Source organism: Lampris incognitus, chromosome 16, assembly GCF_029633865.1.
Source record: "Lampris incognitus isolate fLamInc1 chromosome 16, fLamInc1.hap2, whole genome shotgun sequence".
In the NCBI taxonomy this organism is placed as follows: Eukaryota; Metazoa; Chordata; class Actinopteri; order Lampriformes; family Lampridae; genus Lampris; species Lampris incognitus.
The window spans coordinates 42828333-42846340 of record NC_079226.1 but is presented as its reverse complement, the minus strand read 5'-3'; the positions used below and the strand labels follow the sequence as shown (position 1 = coordinate 42846340).

Sequence of the window (18008 nt, the reverse complement as noted above, 5' to 3'; positions counted from 1 at the left end):
TTTTTTCTTAGAAACAAACAGATATGATACATGATACGCGACCAGATATCCCTGGACAACCTCAAGTAGTGAAGCTGAAGCACAAACTAGTGAGTCCAAGTATGACAATGATTACAATCTTAGTGTTCAAACTTTCCATCACTGTGCCATCAATTCATTTGACAGTCAGTTGGGAAACAATTCTTTAACTACTGACAGCCGTTCAACATTTGAGTATCAAACCAGATGAGAACGTTACATCTTGAAATGATCTTTGGTGAAATATTTAATCAACCCTCTTCTTAAAATGCACTCAAATGCTAACAAATTCAACGTACGAGTAACATTTCAAGCATTCTGCACAACTGCAATATTTTGGTTGGAATAAACCATAGTCCTGCTGTTTTACTCCATGCTTTGTCCGTTTGTATTAAAAAAAAATCTGACCCCTGTTGGGAACGGAGATGGCAAGAGTGTTGTGCAACTAAGTGCAAGTTATTTTCTCTCCCCTGAAAACAGTCATATATCATAATATTTCTGTTCAAAATCCCTGCCAAATGTCTTTGTCTCCATAGCTTTTATGCATCATAGTACTAATCTATACAAATAGGGCAAGGTAGGGAGATGGAAAAGTTTAATATGCAACATCATGCCACTGTAAATACTAGTCGACGAAAGCCCAAAAGTAATGAAACTGATTCAAACGACGTCTGACAACAACAGAGGAGCATTTACAAGAAACCAATTTGCCGTTTTTTGGGACTAATTGTTTACTGGCATTGCGTTCCGGGGGTTTAAAATGTAAGTGGAAATACAAAAAGAAAGTTACCTTTCACGGTTGAACAGCTTTATTCCAAACAGACTAGTTCTTGAAAGACATGCGTATTAAATCAATTTACTCAATTTAATTGGCAGTATTTCCCAACAACACCCCATTCTTGCCCTTAATGGTTTCTTTTTGGGGGGGGGGGATTTTTCCCCCCTTTTCGCCCCAATTGTACTTGGCCAATTATCCCACTCTTCTGAGCCGTGACACCCGGTCACTGCTCCACCCCCTCTGCCAATCCGGGGAGGGCTGCAGACTACCACATGTCTCCTCCCATACATGTGGAGTCACCAGCCGCTTCTTTTCACCTGACAGTGAGGAGTTTCACCAGGAGGAAGTAGCACATGGGAGGATCACACTATTCCCCCCAGCTCCCCCTCCCCCCTGAACAGCCACTCCGACCAACAAGAGGAGGCGCTAGCGCAACGACCAGGACACACACCCACATCCGGCTTCCAACCCGCAGACACGGCCAATTGTGTCTGTAGGGACGCCCGACCAAGCCGGGCCCTTAACATTTCAAATCTGATTTAATGTCTGACAAACTGGAACAAACAGAATAACTCCAAAGACTGGCTTTCCCTGCCAAAACCTTCTTCTGACCCCGATATCCAAGCACATTTTCCTACTTAAATATGCAGCTCGTTATAGCGCAAAATGCACATTTACAAGGAAAATAAAGTAAGCCGACAGTGACTGAAGAGACATGTGACTGTAACTGAGTTATTGCCATGCACGGCATTTGAAAGGTCATTGCAGGACTGGAGCCATTTTTTCCCTCCCAGTTAGTCAATTCTTTGGGGTTTTCTTCCACTATTTTGTGCGTTTCCATGAGCAGAACCTTATTGCGAAGTCTTAGTCCAGCTTTAATAGTGAATGCTACTTCGTCGTCATCTCTCCATTTGTCAAACTCCAATGAAAGTGCTTACAGAGGGCTAGTGTTGTAACGTACCTGTATTCTCTGGAGAGGAGTGAAGCGGTCGCTAGTCTTACTCGCAGTCGGGGTGGCGTTCAGTGGTGTTCGGTCATACTGTATCGCCCGCCTTGACTTCAGCAGGATGACCTACTAGTGATGCTGACAGAAAATGCAGACTAAGGTCAACAGCAGCGTCTTGCTTGGGGGAGCTAGTCTACACGTGTCCAACATCTGCATCATGCACACCACATAATCTGGCCAAATGAAGTGAACAACACAACTGATTTTTTTTTTCTTTTGTGTGTGTGTGTGTGTGTGTGTGTGTGCGCTAAATCACTCAAATATCAGCTGACTGAACAGTAATACCAGTAACTGCAACACTTCCTCCCTTACAACAGTGTATGTATAAATTCAACTGTGACAGAAGATGAGAAACATTGCATGGGATGGCCACAACTCTGCGGTTTGTTTAAAATGAGGAACAGCAGAAGAGCTGTAGCGCGTGTAGTACACCTCCATTTCCAAATGAAACGGGGGAGGGTTTCAAGCCGCACATGTCAAGGACACACAATGCAAGACTAAGTCATGCTGCACCTGTCACGTCCGCTCACTCGCTCGCTTCCTAGGAGGGGCCTCATCTTTTCAAATAAAAGACTACACAGAGGGTGGTCTAAAATCCTCGCCTTAACTTTCCCACCGTGGCGATTTCCTCGCCAAAGATGTGGACATTTCACGCACCTTTACAGGCCCCGTTTTCTGCACAGTGGAAACACAGCGCCTTTCCTGGGGGAAAAAAAAAAATGCTCGACTTTGCAACGCTGCCGATGGAGCAATTCATTTTATTTGGCTTCACCAGTGCGATTCGCCCAGTTTAAAACAGACCCTGATTTCAGACCAGGGTAAAGAGCACGGTTAGCGCTGCGGGGCAGCATCATTTACACCGCAGCGCGACACATTTCACATCATCACAGTCAGACTCTGTTCAACTGACCGACTACACCTTTCAGTTGTGCTGACTGAGGAAGCGTCCCGTAATTCATGCAAGGACCCAATACATGGAACGATGGCTGACAGCTAGGATCGTTTAAAGATGCCCTCCCTACTGGAAGCCGAGGCTTCATCAGCTCTTCTTCATGCAACCCATTCAGCTGATTCTCAACAGGGGCAGCGATAACCAAGCAAAACGCGAGAGTCTTGCTTCAGCTCGTCGGCAGTCTTTACTTCTGGATATAGATAATAATGATGCAGAGAGTCCCCACCAGGCCCAGAGCATGGATGCCCAGGAACCAAAGCAGGAGCCAGAAGAAGATTATCACCACCGGCTCCACGATCTTCTCCCCGAAGTACATCTGGCTAAAACCCACACCGCGCAGGCACTTGTTACACATCCCAAACAGAGTCCCCATACGCTCACAGTCATCCAGCTGAGGCTCCCTGGTGGTAGGCTCATCTATGTGGGGCCAGTGGGCTGTAGGGTCACTGGAGGGACGTGCCCCGGTCCTGGGCGGAGAAGCGGGTCTTGGTCTGGTTCTGGTAGTTTCATCCTGTTGGGACAAGGTTTCGGTCAGGCTAAAACACAGATGCATAGGCTAAACTCTACCTACAGGCTGTCTCAGCAGGACATCATGGCGCAGGAGAAACTTACGTAATTTTAAACACGGAGGTGACTCGTCATAACACGCATCGGTGACTCGCATGTGAGCAGCAATTCAGCAAGATGACCTACACTAGTTTGCATGCACCGGAGAGAAAGCTGACACACAATGACCCGCTGCACCACCATTACCATTCATCAATACTGGAAATGGACGAATAGAAAACGAGAGAAGTTGAACTTTTACCAGCGCACCACGCACCGTGTCTGCTGAAGGTAATTTACCCAGCTTTTTATGTTAAGACGGCGTTAGGGGGCTGACAAGGGAAACAAGTCTTCATCATAAAACATCTTAATAATCAGTAAATACAATCCTGGGAAACTGTATACGAGGAATTAAATGTTCCTAATCCACCGTTTCACTGCGATGATTTGCAGACACCTGTCTTCTGAAGGTAGCTGACAGACACCTGTCTTCTGACGGTAGCTTACAGACACCTGTCTTCTGACGGTAGCTGACAGACACCTGTCTTCTGACGGTAGCTGACAGACACCTGTCTTATGTAGGTAGCTGACAAGACACCCGTCTTCTGACGGTAGCTTACAGACACCTGTCTTCTGACGGTAGCTGACAGACACCTGTCTTCTGAAGGTAGCTGACAGACACCTGTCTTATGTAGGTAGCTGACAAGACACCCGTCTTCTGACGGTAGCTTACAGACACCTGTCTTCTGACGGTAGCTTACAGACACCTGTCTTCTGAAGGTAGCTGACAGACACCTGTCTTATGTAGGTAGCTGACAAGACACCTGTCTTCTGACGGTAGTTTACAGACACCTGTCTTCTGACGGTAGTTTACAGACACCTGTCTTCTGAAGGTAGCTTACAGACACCTGTCTTCTGACGGTAGTTTACAGACACCTGTCTTCTGAAGGTAGCTGACAGACACCTGTCTTCTGACGGTAGTTTACAGACACCTGTCTTCTGAAGGTAGCTGACAGACGTCACATGTAAAAGTTACAGTGAAAGGCGATAAACATCCCATGTGCCTACAACTGCTCACCCTACTGTGGAACGTCAGTGAATTAGGAACCACTTGGGTCATGTTTCTCACAGTCCACCTCTGAAATGACCGGCCTGGTTTCTGAAACTAACCTAAAACACACTACATGATACAAACACTTGCATAACAAACCCTTCCTCACTAGTGGGGAGTTTTGCCTCCCCCTGAAACTGACCTTGAGCTGAAGCAAGTCCGGCCTCTGGGATTTCCTCTCCTGCTCTTCCTAAACTCAACGCTTGTGTGTTGTAACCATCCCTCCATCCATTATCTGAACCACCTATCCTGCTGTCAGGGTCGCGGGGATACTGGAGCCTATCCCAGCAGTCACTGGGCAGCAGGTGGGGAGACACCCTGGACAGACCACCACAGGGCCAACACACACACACACACACACACACACACACACACACACACACACCCCTAGGGACAATCTAGTACGGCCGAGTCACCTGACCTACATGTCTTTGGACTGTGGGAGGAAACCCACGCAGACACGGGGAGAACATGCAAACTCCACACAGAGGACGACCCGGGACGACCCCCAAGGCCGGGCTACCCCGGGACTCGAACCCAGGACCTTCTTGCTGTGAGGCCGCCGTGCCGCCATGTTGTATGTAGTTGCTCTCGGTATAAAGTCTTGCCGGACTCACAGGAAACTAGTTTCAGCGTGAACCGCGTCGATTCCGCCTGCAGAAGCGACGCAATGACGCAGTTCCGCCCGTCATTCGGTGCCGAGCCCTGGAAAACCCGGGCCAAGGGGGACCCCGGGGGTCCAAAGCGACGGCACCTTGAACTTGTGACACGGAGTACACGATACCAAAGCCAGCAAACCAGCCGGTCCGTTAGCGGCGGAATCTGCTCAAGGCGGTTCTGGTTCTACGTTCGGCTCGGCTTAAGGTTCCGCTTTCCCGTAACGCGCGTAAGACGGCGGTACTCGGGAGCGACGCCGCGGTGGCGACGAGCCCGTTTACCGGGACCCCTTCTTTACCTGCATTTGCCTTGTGTGCGCGGGTGCAAGGAGAGCATACGCGCGCTTCCGCTTGCTGACGTCAGCTCCTTCCAGCGCCTTCCACGGGACTCGTGAGAACGGGCGGTGCCGCGGAAGTCAGGTGGTGTCGAATAAAGTGACCGAACCCGGATGGACTCCTTGTCAACTACACGGGAAAATAACCCACGATCATGACGAATCAAAATATTAACGATTAATCCGCTTCCGGAAAAGAAAGAGAGAGAGAGGGAGGGAGGGGGGTGGGGGGGGGGACAGCCATTTCTTCTTTTTGGATTTTTGGGCAGTTGGCAGCAACTTTTGTGGCTTCAGCGCCACCTGCTGGACTGGAGGGAGAAACTGCAGTCGTCTATCCGATTTTTTTTTGTTTTTTTTAATGTACTTGCACATTTTCACGGGCCAAAGCAAACCATTAAATTCAAACAGCCCCTTTCGACTCGAAAGCTCTGCACCGACTCTCCGCGCCAACATCCGTTCAAGGATGGGGATTAGCGTCTGTGCTAAAGTAACGGAGCTTTCGTTGATCTATGCAGGTTCCTTTCCAAGCAGGAACCACTAGGGTGGCCCAAGGGCTTCTCGAGGGGCAGTGGCGGATCTAGAGATTTTTTCCTGGGGTGGCAGGAGGTTCAAGGAGGGGGGCAATGTGCATTATTCTAAACGTAGTGTAACGTGCACGGATAAGAAGACACGCTGGCCGCTGGCCGGCGGATCTGACCCTTTAGTCGAGCGGTTAGCGATGCCTCCCGCGGTGCGGGCGTTACGGGTTCGCGTCCCGGCCGCGGCACTTCCTGTGGTTGCGTTGTCCCCCGAATTCGCTACAGTGTTATTATTCAAAACTCGGATTTCATCGAATGTATTTTGTTCTCTGCTGTTTGAGATGAGTTTGGTGCGGGTCTCATTGACCTTCACCATGCATGTACATAAAATATACTTTAGAAACATATTATCTGATTTATAAATGGGGTGGCAAGACTGTGTCCCAGAGGTGGCAGCTGCCACCCCAGCACCAAGGACACATTACTGTTACTGAGGTAAATATGGTCCACCCATCATCCAACCCGCTCGGGGAGACACCCCGCACAGGCCGCCACGCACACATCCACACCTAGGGACAATTTAGTCCCGCTGATCCACCTGACCTACATGTGTTTGGACCCGCGCAGACACGGGGAGAGCATGCAAACTCCACACAGAGGACGACCCCCAAGGTTGGACTACCCCGGAGCTCGAACCCAGGACTTTCTTGCTGTGAGGCTCCCGCGCTAACCCCTGCGCCACCGTGCCGCCCGAATAGGGATCCACCTATCATCAATATGTTATTTAGTGTTCGCAACGTATAATGGCTGTTTCCTGAAGGTCAGCAAGTATGTTTAGCGACATTTAAGAGAGCAGCCCTTGAGTCCGGTCCTTGCTCAGGTACAGACGGATCAAACGGTCCAAATGGTTGTGTCACATGGGCTTCCCTGTCAGAGGGTGGCGAGGAGCGTTGCAGCCTGGGAAACCAGACTCCGTCTGGACCGTAACGCAGTTCACTTGTGTTGCCGTGCTGAGCTCCTGCGTGGCGCGCGGGGGAACGCCTCCACCCATTCTGCGGGCGAGGTGTCGGACTCCACCAACACACCACCATCACACACACACACACACACACACACACACACACACACACACACACACACACACAAAAGAAAGGATGATTGACAGAGAGGTGGTTAACGGAGAAAGGATGATTGACAGAGAGGTGGTTAACGGATGATTGACAGGTGGTTAACTGAGGAAGGATGACTGACAGAGGTGGTTAACGGATGATTGACAGGTGGTTAACTGAGGAAGGATGACTGACAGAGGTGGTTAACGGATGATTGACAGAGAGGTGGTTAACGGATGACTGACAGAGAGGTGGTTAACGGATGATTGACAGAGAGGTGGTTAACGGAGAGAGGATGATTGACAGAGAGGTGGTTAACGGAGAAAGGATGATTGACAGAGAGGTGGTTAACGGATGATTGACAGAGAGGTGGTTAACGGATGACTGACAGAGAGGTGGTTAACGGATGATTGACAGAGAGGTGGTTAACGGAGAGAGGATGATTGACAGAGAGGTGGTTAACGGAGAAAGGATGATTGACAGATAGGTGGTTAACGGATGACTGACAGAGAGGTGGTTAACGGATGATTGACAGAGAGGTGGTTAACGGAGAGAGGATGATTGACAGAGAGGTGGTTAACGGATGATTGACAGATAGGTGGTTAACGGATGACTGACAGAGAGGTGGTTAACGGATGATTGACAGAGAGGTGGTTAACGGAGAGAGGATGATTGACAGAGAGGTGGTTAACGGAGAAAGGATGATTGACAGAGAGGTGGTTAACAGAGAAAGGATGATTGACAGAGAGGTGGTTAACGGATGATTGACAGAGAGGTGGTTAACGGAGAGAGGATGATTGACAGAGAGGTGGTTAACGGATGATTGACAGAGAGGTGGTTAACGGATGACTGACAGAGAGGTGGTTAACGGATGATTGACAGATAGGTGGTTAACGGATGACTGACAGAGAGGTGGTTAACGGATGATTGACAGAGAGGTGGTTAACGGAGAGAGGATGATTGACAGAGAGGTGGTTAACGGATGATTGACAGAGAGGTGGTTAAGGCTTCACAGGAAGTTTCATTACAAGTGTTTTCAAGACGTGTAGGGGTGAGGAAAGGTTGTGTTATTGTTTTATATTACCCAACTGTATATAAAGGAGATTATGAGTTAGTTGATGAGTGGGGGGGGCGGGGGTCCCTTCGGATCAAATCCCGCAGCGGGCGGGAAAAATGCTCCGTTACAGTAGCAAACAAATTACAACCTGCTCCCTCTCCTTCTGAAAGAGAGAGAGAGAGTGCGCGCGCGTGCGCGTGCGTGACGCATACCTTGCTGGCTTACTTACTTCTTTGCTACTATGTGACGGGAATGGAGAGCGGAGGTCTTTACAAAGTAACGTGTATGAAGGGAGGCACAATGCGCGTGGACGGTGTACCGTTGTCACCAAACCAGCAGGGGGCAGATCACACACACACACGTCAAACGGAGATTTGGTAACTCAAACGCCATCACTAAGTAAGCGGAAGCCGCTGCGACAGGAGCGATACTCCAGCCATGTGCTTGCCGGAGTCGTTGTGTGTGAGACTCGGACGCCATGCCAACGCCCAGAACCCTGTCCTGCCCACGTGTCTGACCTCAAACCCACCCAGCCAGTAGGGCATCACGTCTGTCCCCTTGTTGCGGCTGATCTCTTGATGGTATGGCTCTCTTGGACAGCCAGACACGTGATTAAATGCTTGGCGTAATCTGCATAATCCAGGCTAATCTGGTCTTTGGTTTTACTCCGCGGTCGGACGCAGCGTTCCACACGTTAACGAGACCCGGGGCAGGAACATGGCGCTCAGGGGGGCTTCTGACAACACGGGGCCGGTCTGATGAAGGATGCAGCTAGTTGTGGTCGTCTCTGTCTTCCAGTCTGTGCTGCTGGGGGTTCGGGCCTGTCCGTCCTTGTGTACCTGCGTCAATGGAAGCCACGGGACAGAGGAGCTCAGGTGCTGTGAGGCTTTCCTGACTGTTTTCCACTGTACCTACTACCGCCTTTCTGCAGAGTCTTCTTCTTCTTCTGCAGGAGAAGTACTTCTTCTTCTGCAGAAGGGGTTCTTTTGCTGGTTGAACTTGATCTTTTTCTTTCTTTCTTTTTTTTTTGCAACATGAAAGTATGACGGAGGTGCAACATCGGTGCTCGTCAGTCAGAACCAGCGAGACTACCTGCAGGAGTCCCAGTGTTTCTCAACCCAGTCCTCAAGGAAGCCCCCTATCCTGCAGATTTTCATTGTAACCCTGCATAGGTAGTAGCCCTGCTTGTACTTACTCAACCAATCATCTCGCAGCACTTAATTATGCAAGGTGTGCAACGTCTGACATTCACTGCTGAATTACTACAAGCAGGTACCTGTTCAGGGTTGCAAAGAAACCCTGCAGGATAGGGGGTCCTTGAGGACTGGGTTGAGAAACACTGTGCAAGACTCTCAAACCGTTTCACTAAATATGCAGCATGTCTTACGGTTAATCTAAACAAGCGGCGTTACGTCTTGTCACATGGCGACGTTTGTCAGGTAGTGACGTCAGCAAACGGTAGCAAATATGTTGTCTCTGAGCATCTTTCAGAGGGAAGTCGAAACACGTGCAACTAGATTACAGTGATTTGATCAAAAAACAATTTAGAAACTGTTACCTGACGTTACCCGAGTAAGGTCAGAGAGTCTAGATGTGACGCTCAACACTGCAAAGCATTACAGCGGTTGAAGCCTCGTCACCATTTCCTGTGAGAGGCTAAGAAAACCGCACGTAACTACAAGTAACGACACTACTTTACTGGGGGGAGTAATCCAGGAGATAATGGCAGTGATGTTGGAAGTCAGGCGTACTTAATTACAACAGCTAATCAGTAACTCAGCCACGAGGCAGCTGCTGGATATGTGTGAGTAAAATTCGGTGTTTCCATCAGAATACACATGTTGGACAAGTTAATGGACGGACAGTATCGTCTAGGCCAGTGTTTCTCAACCGGGGGTCCGCGGACCCCTAGTGGTCCGTGGTGTAATTGCAAGGGGTCCGTGAAAATAAAATATCTTTAAAAAAAAAGATCCTATGACGTTAATAGAAATAGGATTATTTTACTCAAATGTGACTGAGACCGTTATCCACCTAAACTATAAAGGGTAACAGGACTTTTTTCTGTAATTACATCTGTTTCACAAGTGTAATTTATTGTATTTTAATAAGAGATCTCGCTCCCGTTTGCATTGTTAAAAGTTACTGCATAAGAATTCTGTTGTTACATATATCTGAAAGTTACTGCATAAGAATTCTGTTTTGTTAACTATATCTAAGTTACAACTGAAAGCTCTTATTTTTGCCCCAAAGAGTGAGTAAATGCTAGAATGCAATTTATAATGCAGTTTCTACTGTTTCTATCAAATTGCAACCCCCCCTCCCCCAAGATCAGGTGGAGGGGTCCTCAGGGTAGATCAAAAATACGCAGGGGGTCCAGGACCCCAAAAAGGTTGAGAACCACTGGTCTAGGCCACACTCTACCTACACCCGAGCAGGTGTTTTAATTGTCTCATTGTTAGACCTTACAAACCCACTTTAACCCTGCAGGTTGGTGCAATGCAGTGACCCTGGAATTTCCGCCGTCCCCGTTAACGCGCCTCCCGATACCGTCAAACTGCGCCTGGAGAAGACCTCGATCTCCAGGGTGCCCAGAGCGGCCTTCTACAACCTCTCGCAGCTGCAGTTCCTGTGGTTAGCCTATAACTCCATCACGTCCATTCACCCCAGCAGCTTCCTAAATCTGAAGGCACTGCGAGAACTCCGACTGGACGGAAACCTCCTGTCTGCTTTCCCCTGGGAAGGGTTGAGAGACATGCCGCGCCTTTGCACACTGGGACTGCACAACAACCGCCTCTCCAGTCTTCCCGCCCACGCCGCTCTCTTCCTCCCCAACATCACCTACCTAGATCTCTCCAGCAATAGGTGTGTCAGCATGAAGGGAACCTTCAACTGGTGTTTAAAGGTGAACTGTGGAGTTTTTGGCCACCAGTAGCGCCACTGAGCACAGTGGGTCTCCATCCCGCAGGGGTGTCCAACTCCAGGCCTCGAGGGCCGCAGTGTCTGCAGGAATTTGTTGCAACCGTGCACTACACCGCCTGATTAAACTAGTTCCTTTCCCTCCTTGATCCAGCAGGTGAGCTAATTAGTTAAATCGGGTGGTGTAGTGCACGGTTGCAACAAATGCCTGAAGTTTGACACTCCTGCCATACCATAACGAAAACACTCACATTACATGATTTTCAAGCACGCATACACGTGCACGTCACGAGCACGGAGCACAGAGGCGTATAAGGGAAGACGCTTAGGGGCGTCCGGATAGCGTAGCGGTCTATTCCGTTGCCTACCAACACGGGGATCGCCGGTTCGAATCCCAGTGATACCTCCGGCTTGGTCGGGCGTCCCTACAGACAGAAAATGGCCGTGTCTGTGGGTGGGAAGCCGGATGTGGGTATGTGTCCTGGTGGCTGCACTAGCGCCTCCTCTGGTCGGTCGAGTCGCCTGTTCAGGTGGGCGGGGGGATAGCGTGATCCTCCTACGTGCTACGTCCCCCTGGTGAAACTCCTCACTGTCAGGTGAAAAAAAGCAGCTGGTGACTCCCATGTGGTAGTCTGCAGCCCTCCCCGGTCAGCAGAGGGGGTGGAGCAGAGACCGGGACGGCGTAATTTTGCCGGATACAATTAGGGAGAAAAGGAGGCAAAAATTAAAAAAAAGAAACATATTAAAAAAAAAGGGGGGGGAAGATGCTTACTGGCTAACAAAATGCTAACTAGTGTAAACTACTAGTAAGACACGTTAGCCCCTAGCTAACGGGTCTGACCCTTTAGCCGAGCGGTTAGGGACGTGGCCTTGTGGTGCAGTACACCCCGTATCGAATCCCGCACCGGGCAAGAACATAACCGGTTACATTGGTGGCAGCGGTGGGATCCGGAAGTGTGCAGATCCTCAGAAGTCTCTTCGGAGCGCGGGAAGAACAAAGCGCGAGGGCGCGCTTCCGGGGAGGGTGACGACTGTAAACTACTAATAAGACACGTTAGCCCCTAGCTAACCGAGTGGTTAGTGACGTCGCCTTGTGGTGCAGTACACCCCGTATTGAATCCCGCACCGGGCAAGAAAATAACCGGTTACACTAAGCTAACTAAGGCTAATGGTGATTTTAAATTGCTTTTTTAGAGTCATGCAGTTGTCTGACAACGAAAACAAAGATAAGTCAGCACAACATCTGTATCGTGTTGTACGCGAGGTTGTAGTATAAAATAAGTGAGCAGACATAACTGAAGACAGCAGAAAGTCGGCTTTTTAAAGACCCACAACACAAGCACCGGTGTGTGTGACTTTAGCGGATTAGACCTCTTCTGAGGTCGAGGTTGGGTGGGGTTCTGACCTCAGAACAACAGGTTCAACTGTCCCTCCTAACAAGTTCAACAAACCTAACAAAGAAATCAGGGAGATGCCCCGACAAGCAGTGTGCACCTGCCCCGACAAGCAGTGTGTACTTGCCCCAACAAGCAGTGTGTACTTGCCCCGACAGATCTGAGAAGAGGTACAATCAGCCAACTCAACAGGAAATAGCTGTGTGAGTGTCCTGCCCCCCCCCCCTCGGATTTTCCCCTTTTTCCCCCCAATTGTACCCGGCGAATTACCCCACTTTTCCGAGCCGTTCCGGTCTCTGCTCCACCCCCTCTGTCGATCCTGGGAGGGCTGCAGACTACCACATGCCTCCTCCCATACATGTGGAGTCACCAGCCGCTTCTTTTCACCTGACAGTGAGGAGTTTCACCAGGGGGACGTAGAGTGTGGGAGGATCACGCTATTCCCCCCAGTTCCCCCTCCCCTCCCGCACAGGCGCCCCGACCGACCGACCAGAGGAGGCGATAGTGCAGCGACCAGGACACATACTCACATCCGGCTTTACCCCCGCAGACACGGCCAATTGTGCCTGTAGGGACACCCGACCAAGCCGGAGGCAACACGAGGATTCGAACCAGCAATCCCGTGTTGGTAAGCAACGGATTAGACCGCCACGCTACCCGGACGCCCCGTGTCCTGGTTTATTAACACGGTGTGCAATGAGGAAAATGGTTGATGCTAGATGCAATGGGGTGTAGGCATGGAAGTAGACGTGATTGGTTGTTGGTTAGTGTTAGGCAGGGGCGGATCTACAGGGTGCCAAGGGGTGGCAGCTGCCACCTCTGGGACACAGTCTTGCCATCCCTTTGCCACCCCAGGAAAAAATCTCTAGATCCGCTACTGGTGTTAGGGTATAAACTCTTTTTGAATTTCCATTGTTAGCAAGCGTTAACGTTAGCTATCGTTACAGTACGATCTGGCAATGTTAAGGTCAGCTGTAAGCTAGCTAGCTAAATGTTTCAGTGCGCATCGTTTGTTTCAAGTCCGTGCGCTTCGAGGTTCCGCGCTGTCTATTGGCCGACGAAACAGCCAATCACGGCTACTTCCGTGCCCACACCCCGTTGGAGCTACCATCAACTTGGAAAAATCCACCCTTACCCCACAAAGACAAACCGGCAACCTCGCCTGTCAATCAAATGGAGGGGTGGGCCCTTCAGAATGTAATGTAAACATTGTTGTCTTAGAATTTCAGAACATAATTGAAAGTAACGAGTTTGGTCAACAAAGTCGGCGGGTTCTAACAACATCTCTGAACAAGTGACATTGCTGATGTGAAGACACTCGTGTTTCTTTACACGGAAAACTCCGAAGTTCAGCTTTAAGTGTCCAGGATGGACTAAGCGAAGACCACCGCAGATAGTCTTTTGAAGAGTACAATATGAGATTGTATCTTTGTCCAATCACATTTTTCCCTCTACTGTCTTTCCCTCTCCCTTTCTTTCCAACTCTCCTCTTCTCTCTTCTGCTCCCTTCCACTTCAGATTAACTGTTTTGCCTGCTGAGCTGCTGGACCTTTGGTTCCCCCTTCAAAGGGAATGGGGAGGAGCTGTGCAAAGAAGAGTTCTGGGTACGGCATGTTTGAGAATAATACTGAGCTTTCTCATTTCTGCTCAGTGGCTAATGCGGCCTCCCTCACCGCTCTTCTCAGGTCTCCATGACAACCCCTGGCTCTGTGACTGTCAGATCTCCATGGTCACGTCCTTGTCCATGTCCCTGGGAAGCCCTGTGATTCTTATGGACCAGCTGCTGACCTGCAGCAGATCTCTCGGTCAGTCGGGGGTGCTGTTAACACAGGCTGACCTGTCGCGGTGCATGAGACCCTCGGTTCAGCCTGCAGCCACCAAAGTGATTTCTCCGCTGGGCAGTAATGTAATCCTCCGCTGCGATGCCACTGGCTACCCAACACCGACTCTGACCTGGATTAAAACGTCAGTTTACACCAGTAAGTATTCTACAGCCATTCCTGGGTGGAGGGGTAATATTTGATATGTTTGAAGATCAATCAATTGATGTTGCCATCATTTGTTGTCCTGCACAGATTGCTGCCAACAATCAGAAACCTCAAGCAACTCTGAACAGCTGCCCAGAAACCTGGAGAGTTGTAAGTGACACTGCCTTGTCTTATCAAAGTTCTTCACTCTCCATCCTTGTTTTCCTGCCTCGTTTTATTGTGCACTGTATGGAGCTATATTGAGCATAGGGGAATTTTAACATTTTGTACCTGTTCATGTCCCAGTTATGCAGGAATCTCCTCGAGTGGGAGTTCGCTGGTCGATCATCAGCTTAAATGGGCTATCACACAAGGACGCGGGTGAATATCGATGCCAGGCACGGAACATGGCAGGAACTGCTGAAGCTCCTATTAGGCTTAAAGTGGTCGGGATTATAGGCCCATCCCGCCCTCCAAAGACCGTGCCTGAAAAGGTTCCACCTAGATCATCATCAAAATATGGGAAGAAAACACTCACACAAAAGCCCAGGCCGACTCTTGCTGTAACTTCTGCGTCCACCTCAAAGAAGATCAGCCAGACGCTGAAGAAAGCGTTACTCTCTGCCCCCTTTAACAAGACCAAGAGAAGCGTTTTAAAGAGAGGCCTTCCTGTGCACAAGTATGGCAGAGGGAGATAAAAACCAGAAGCACGGGGACAGAACAATCTATCACTCAAGACCACCGCTGAAACCTCAGAAAAGTCAGTTAGTCCACTGTTGTCGGACTCGTCTCAGTGAGGCCAGAAGCGGTGGTTTCACTGTCAGTCAGCTGTCTAATACAGGGCTGTTCAGGAGACCACCGTAGCCCAGGAACACGGAGGTTGCCAGCTCTGCGTCTGACGTATGATAGAGCATGCGGTTGTCTGGTTAATGCTTGTAAAAACTACTACTAAAAACGCCCGGGTGGCGTTGCCCACCAGCACGGGGTTCGCCGGTTCGAATCCCCGTGTTGCCTCCGGCTTGGTCGGGCGTCCCTACAGAAACAATTGGCCGTGTCTGCGGGTGGGAAGCCGGATGTGGGTATGTGTCCTGGTCGCTGCACTAGCGCCTCCTCTGGTCAGCGGGGGGTGGGGGGGGGGAATAGCGTGATCCTCCCACGTGCTACGTCCCCCTGGTGAAACTCCTCACTGTCAGGTGAAAAGAAGCGGCTGGTGACTCCACATGTATGGGAGGAGGCATGTGGTAGTCTGCAGCCCTCCCCGGATCGGCAGAGGGGGCGGAGCAGCAACCGGGACGGCTCGGAAGAGTGGGGTAATTGGCCGGGTATAATTGGGGAGAAAAAGAGGAGGGGGGAAGAAGGTACTACTAAAAAGTAGTGCGTTGAAGGGTAAATATTGTTTGACTTGAGAAAGTGTGACTTGAATGAGTGAATGACTCCGTTTCGAACATGGTACAATAACAGAACAAGACACATAGGCAGGAATACACAACACGTACCAGTGAACATATTTTGCAAACGGTCTGTAACAACACAAGGAACAACCGGTGCATGCTGGGGAAAGGGTGTGGGATGAAGTAAAGAACTTTTCTGGCCCTGCCCGTTTTTAGATAACAACAACCAAGTCAAGCCAGAACAAAACTGAAAAACAAACAAAAGAAAGGAAAACAAAAGGAAGACCGCTGCACAGAAACCAAAACAAGCAGAGCAGCGCCGGTCCAACACGCCACCTGACACGTCCTGCATCGTGTTATTCCACCCTCCTCTTGTTCGTCCGTCCTACATCTGGTCAACATTGTTAAAGATTTGCGTGACCTACTTATCGAAGTACACACCTTCACTTCTGCTCTGCACTTGTTCCACAGATGAACCCCTCTGATGCTTACACAATGAAGTTGTGCATTTTGCCCTCACGAGTTGTGTTTTGAATACACATGTTGCTCCGAGCTCGTGTTTACCTTCCCCTCATCCGGGACAACTTCTGGATGCTGTTCGGCAGCTGCTGGTTCTTCACTCTGGACATGGTCTGGATGGTTCTGAAGCCACCCGCACCCTGAACTGCTCCTGCTTCCAGTCTGGTGAAGAGTGGGTTTGTAGGCTCCCTCTACGTGGTTCTGTTGACACGTCTTACGGCTCTTTTCTGAAGGATGTGTTCTACGCCACCTACTGTGAGGGTTGCCCCACACCGCCTCACAGTAGGTGGCGTCTGGAGGTGTGAAGGAGTAGGACAAGGTGTGTAGTGCTGGTTGATGCGGGAGATCTTTGACTTTATATAGTACTAGAAGAACCCCGCTACAATGTAGCGGTGTGGTTATCCACCCGTCTAAATCTCCCTCCTCTTCATCCTGCCAGCTAACCGCCTTCCCCCTGCCCCTAAACCCCCCCCCACTCCAACTCCCTCCCCCCCAAATGCTCAGAATCATCTGAAATGCCGAGAAAAGTGGCTTTTAGCCATTTTTAGAAAATGCATAATTATGCATAATTATTGTAATTATTTTAATTCTCTGCTATTTGTCTGGTCCTCTGGAACAATACCTACCACCTCCAAAAAAAATGAGGATCATAAGTGCATTTTTGCAAAAATGCATATACTTTGCATAATGCCAAAACATTTCTAAGTCCCAGAAAAAAAAATGTTATAGGTGAAAAAATCAAAGATGCTCAGAATCATCTGAAATGCCGAGAAAAGTGGTTTTTAGCCATTTTTAGAAAAATGCATATTTTGCATATTTATGCATAATTATGCATAATTTTAATGTTCTGCTATTTTTTATAGGTGCCCCTGATCATCCCCAATAACCTCCAAAAAGAATCAAGGCCCCAAGTGCTTTAGTTCGGCCGTTTATAGACTCTCACACAGACACAGATGGTGACAATACAGGAGTAGATTGCAGTTGACTTTGATATCTTTACTTTATATGTGGCTTCCCACATAACCTACGGTCTGTTTTTACTCCAAGAAATTTGATTTCTGACACTTTTTCGATTTCCACATTCCATTTGCCGTGAGCTTCTTGTTTGACTTTGTTGACTGATTCCCAAATATTATAAATGTTGTTTTGCTCAGATTTAGTGTTGGTTTATTTGAACCAAACCAACGCTTTGGTTTCTTCAGTTCATTTCCTGCTGCATCCAGAAGTTGTTCCACTCGGCTGTGCAAACAGCGGTTTAACAGAAAGATGTACCGGGGTTGAACTAGATTAGGTAGTAGGAGCTATTTAGAATGTGGGATGACAAAAACCAGCTACCAACCATGTACACCTGGTTGTTAATTATAGATGTTATCTTCATACGCCGCCATTGATAAATTGTGTATTCAGACATAGAGAATGTGAAATTTAGTATTCTACAAACTCTGACACTTTTCCGCTGCCCCAATCTATTGCCCTTGCCCCAATCTATTGCCCTGGTGTCATTAGTTGAATAGTCTTTTGATATTTCAGTTATTTGAGAATGGAATGCTCAATAAATTCCTTTGTGTTGTTTTCAAACTGTACTGTCGTATTTCCTGTAGTAGTTCCGAAAGGTGATGCCATTCCCAGACAGCATCCGGATGTGGGCCACTTCAGGCAGTGATGCGGCACTGACGACCTTCTTCTGGTCCTGACAAAACGGATGTGAGCCTGAAGCGGCCCACATGTACAGGTG

The 18008-nt window shown here is 49.1% G+C and overlaps 2 protein-coding genes across 3 annotated transcripts; one reads left to right on the top strand and one right to left on the bottom strand.

Annotated features, from left to right (window-relative positions):
- Positions 1-2540: 2540 nt before the first annotated feature.
- Positions 2541-5603, bottom strand: fam241a (family with sequence similarity 241 member A). Of its 2 annotated transcripts, none has more exons than XM_056295934.1 (2): positions 5367-5603; positions 2541-3265 (listed from the first exon to the last, which is right to left on the bottom strand). In XM_056295934.1, the coding sequence occupies exons 1-2, from the start codon at positions 5370-5372 to the stop codon at positions 2939-2941; spliced, it is 333 nt and encodes a 110-aa protein (XP_056151909.1). In that variant the 5' UTR covers positions 5373-5603; the 3' UTR covers positions 2541-2938. The 2 variants fall into 2 exon arrangements, with proteins under 2 accessions (XP_056151909.1, XP_056151908.1); XM_056295933.1 differs by lacking the exon at positions 5367-5603 and adding an exon at positions 4837-5344.
- A 3248-nt stretch (positions 5604-8851) lies between these two features.
- Positions 8852-16578, top strand: lrit3b (leucine-rich repeat, immunoglobulin-like and transmembrane domains 3b). Its single transcript, XM_056295467.1, has 7 exons — positions 8852-8961; positions 10574-10948; positions 13915-14000; positions 14082-14375; positions 14472-14534; positions 14670-14857; positions 16507-16578. The coding sequence occupies exons 1-7, from the start codon at positions 8852-8854 to the stop codon at positions 16576-16578; spliced, it is 1188 nt and encodes a 395-aa protein (XP_056151442.1).
- Positions 16579-18008: the final 1430 nt, after the last annotated feature.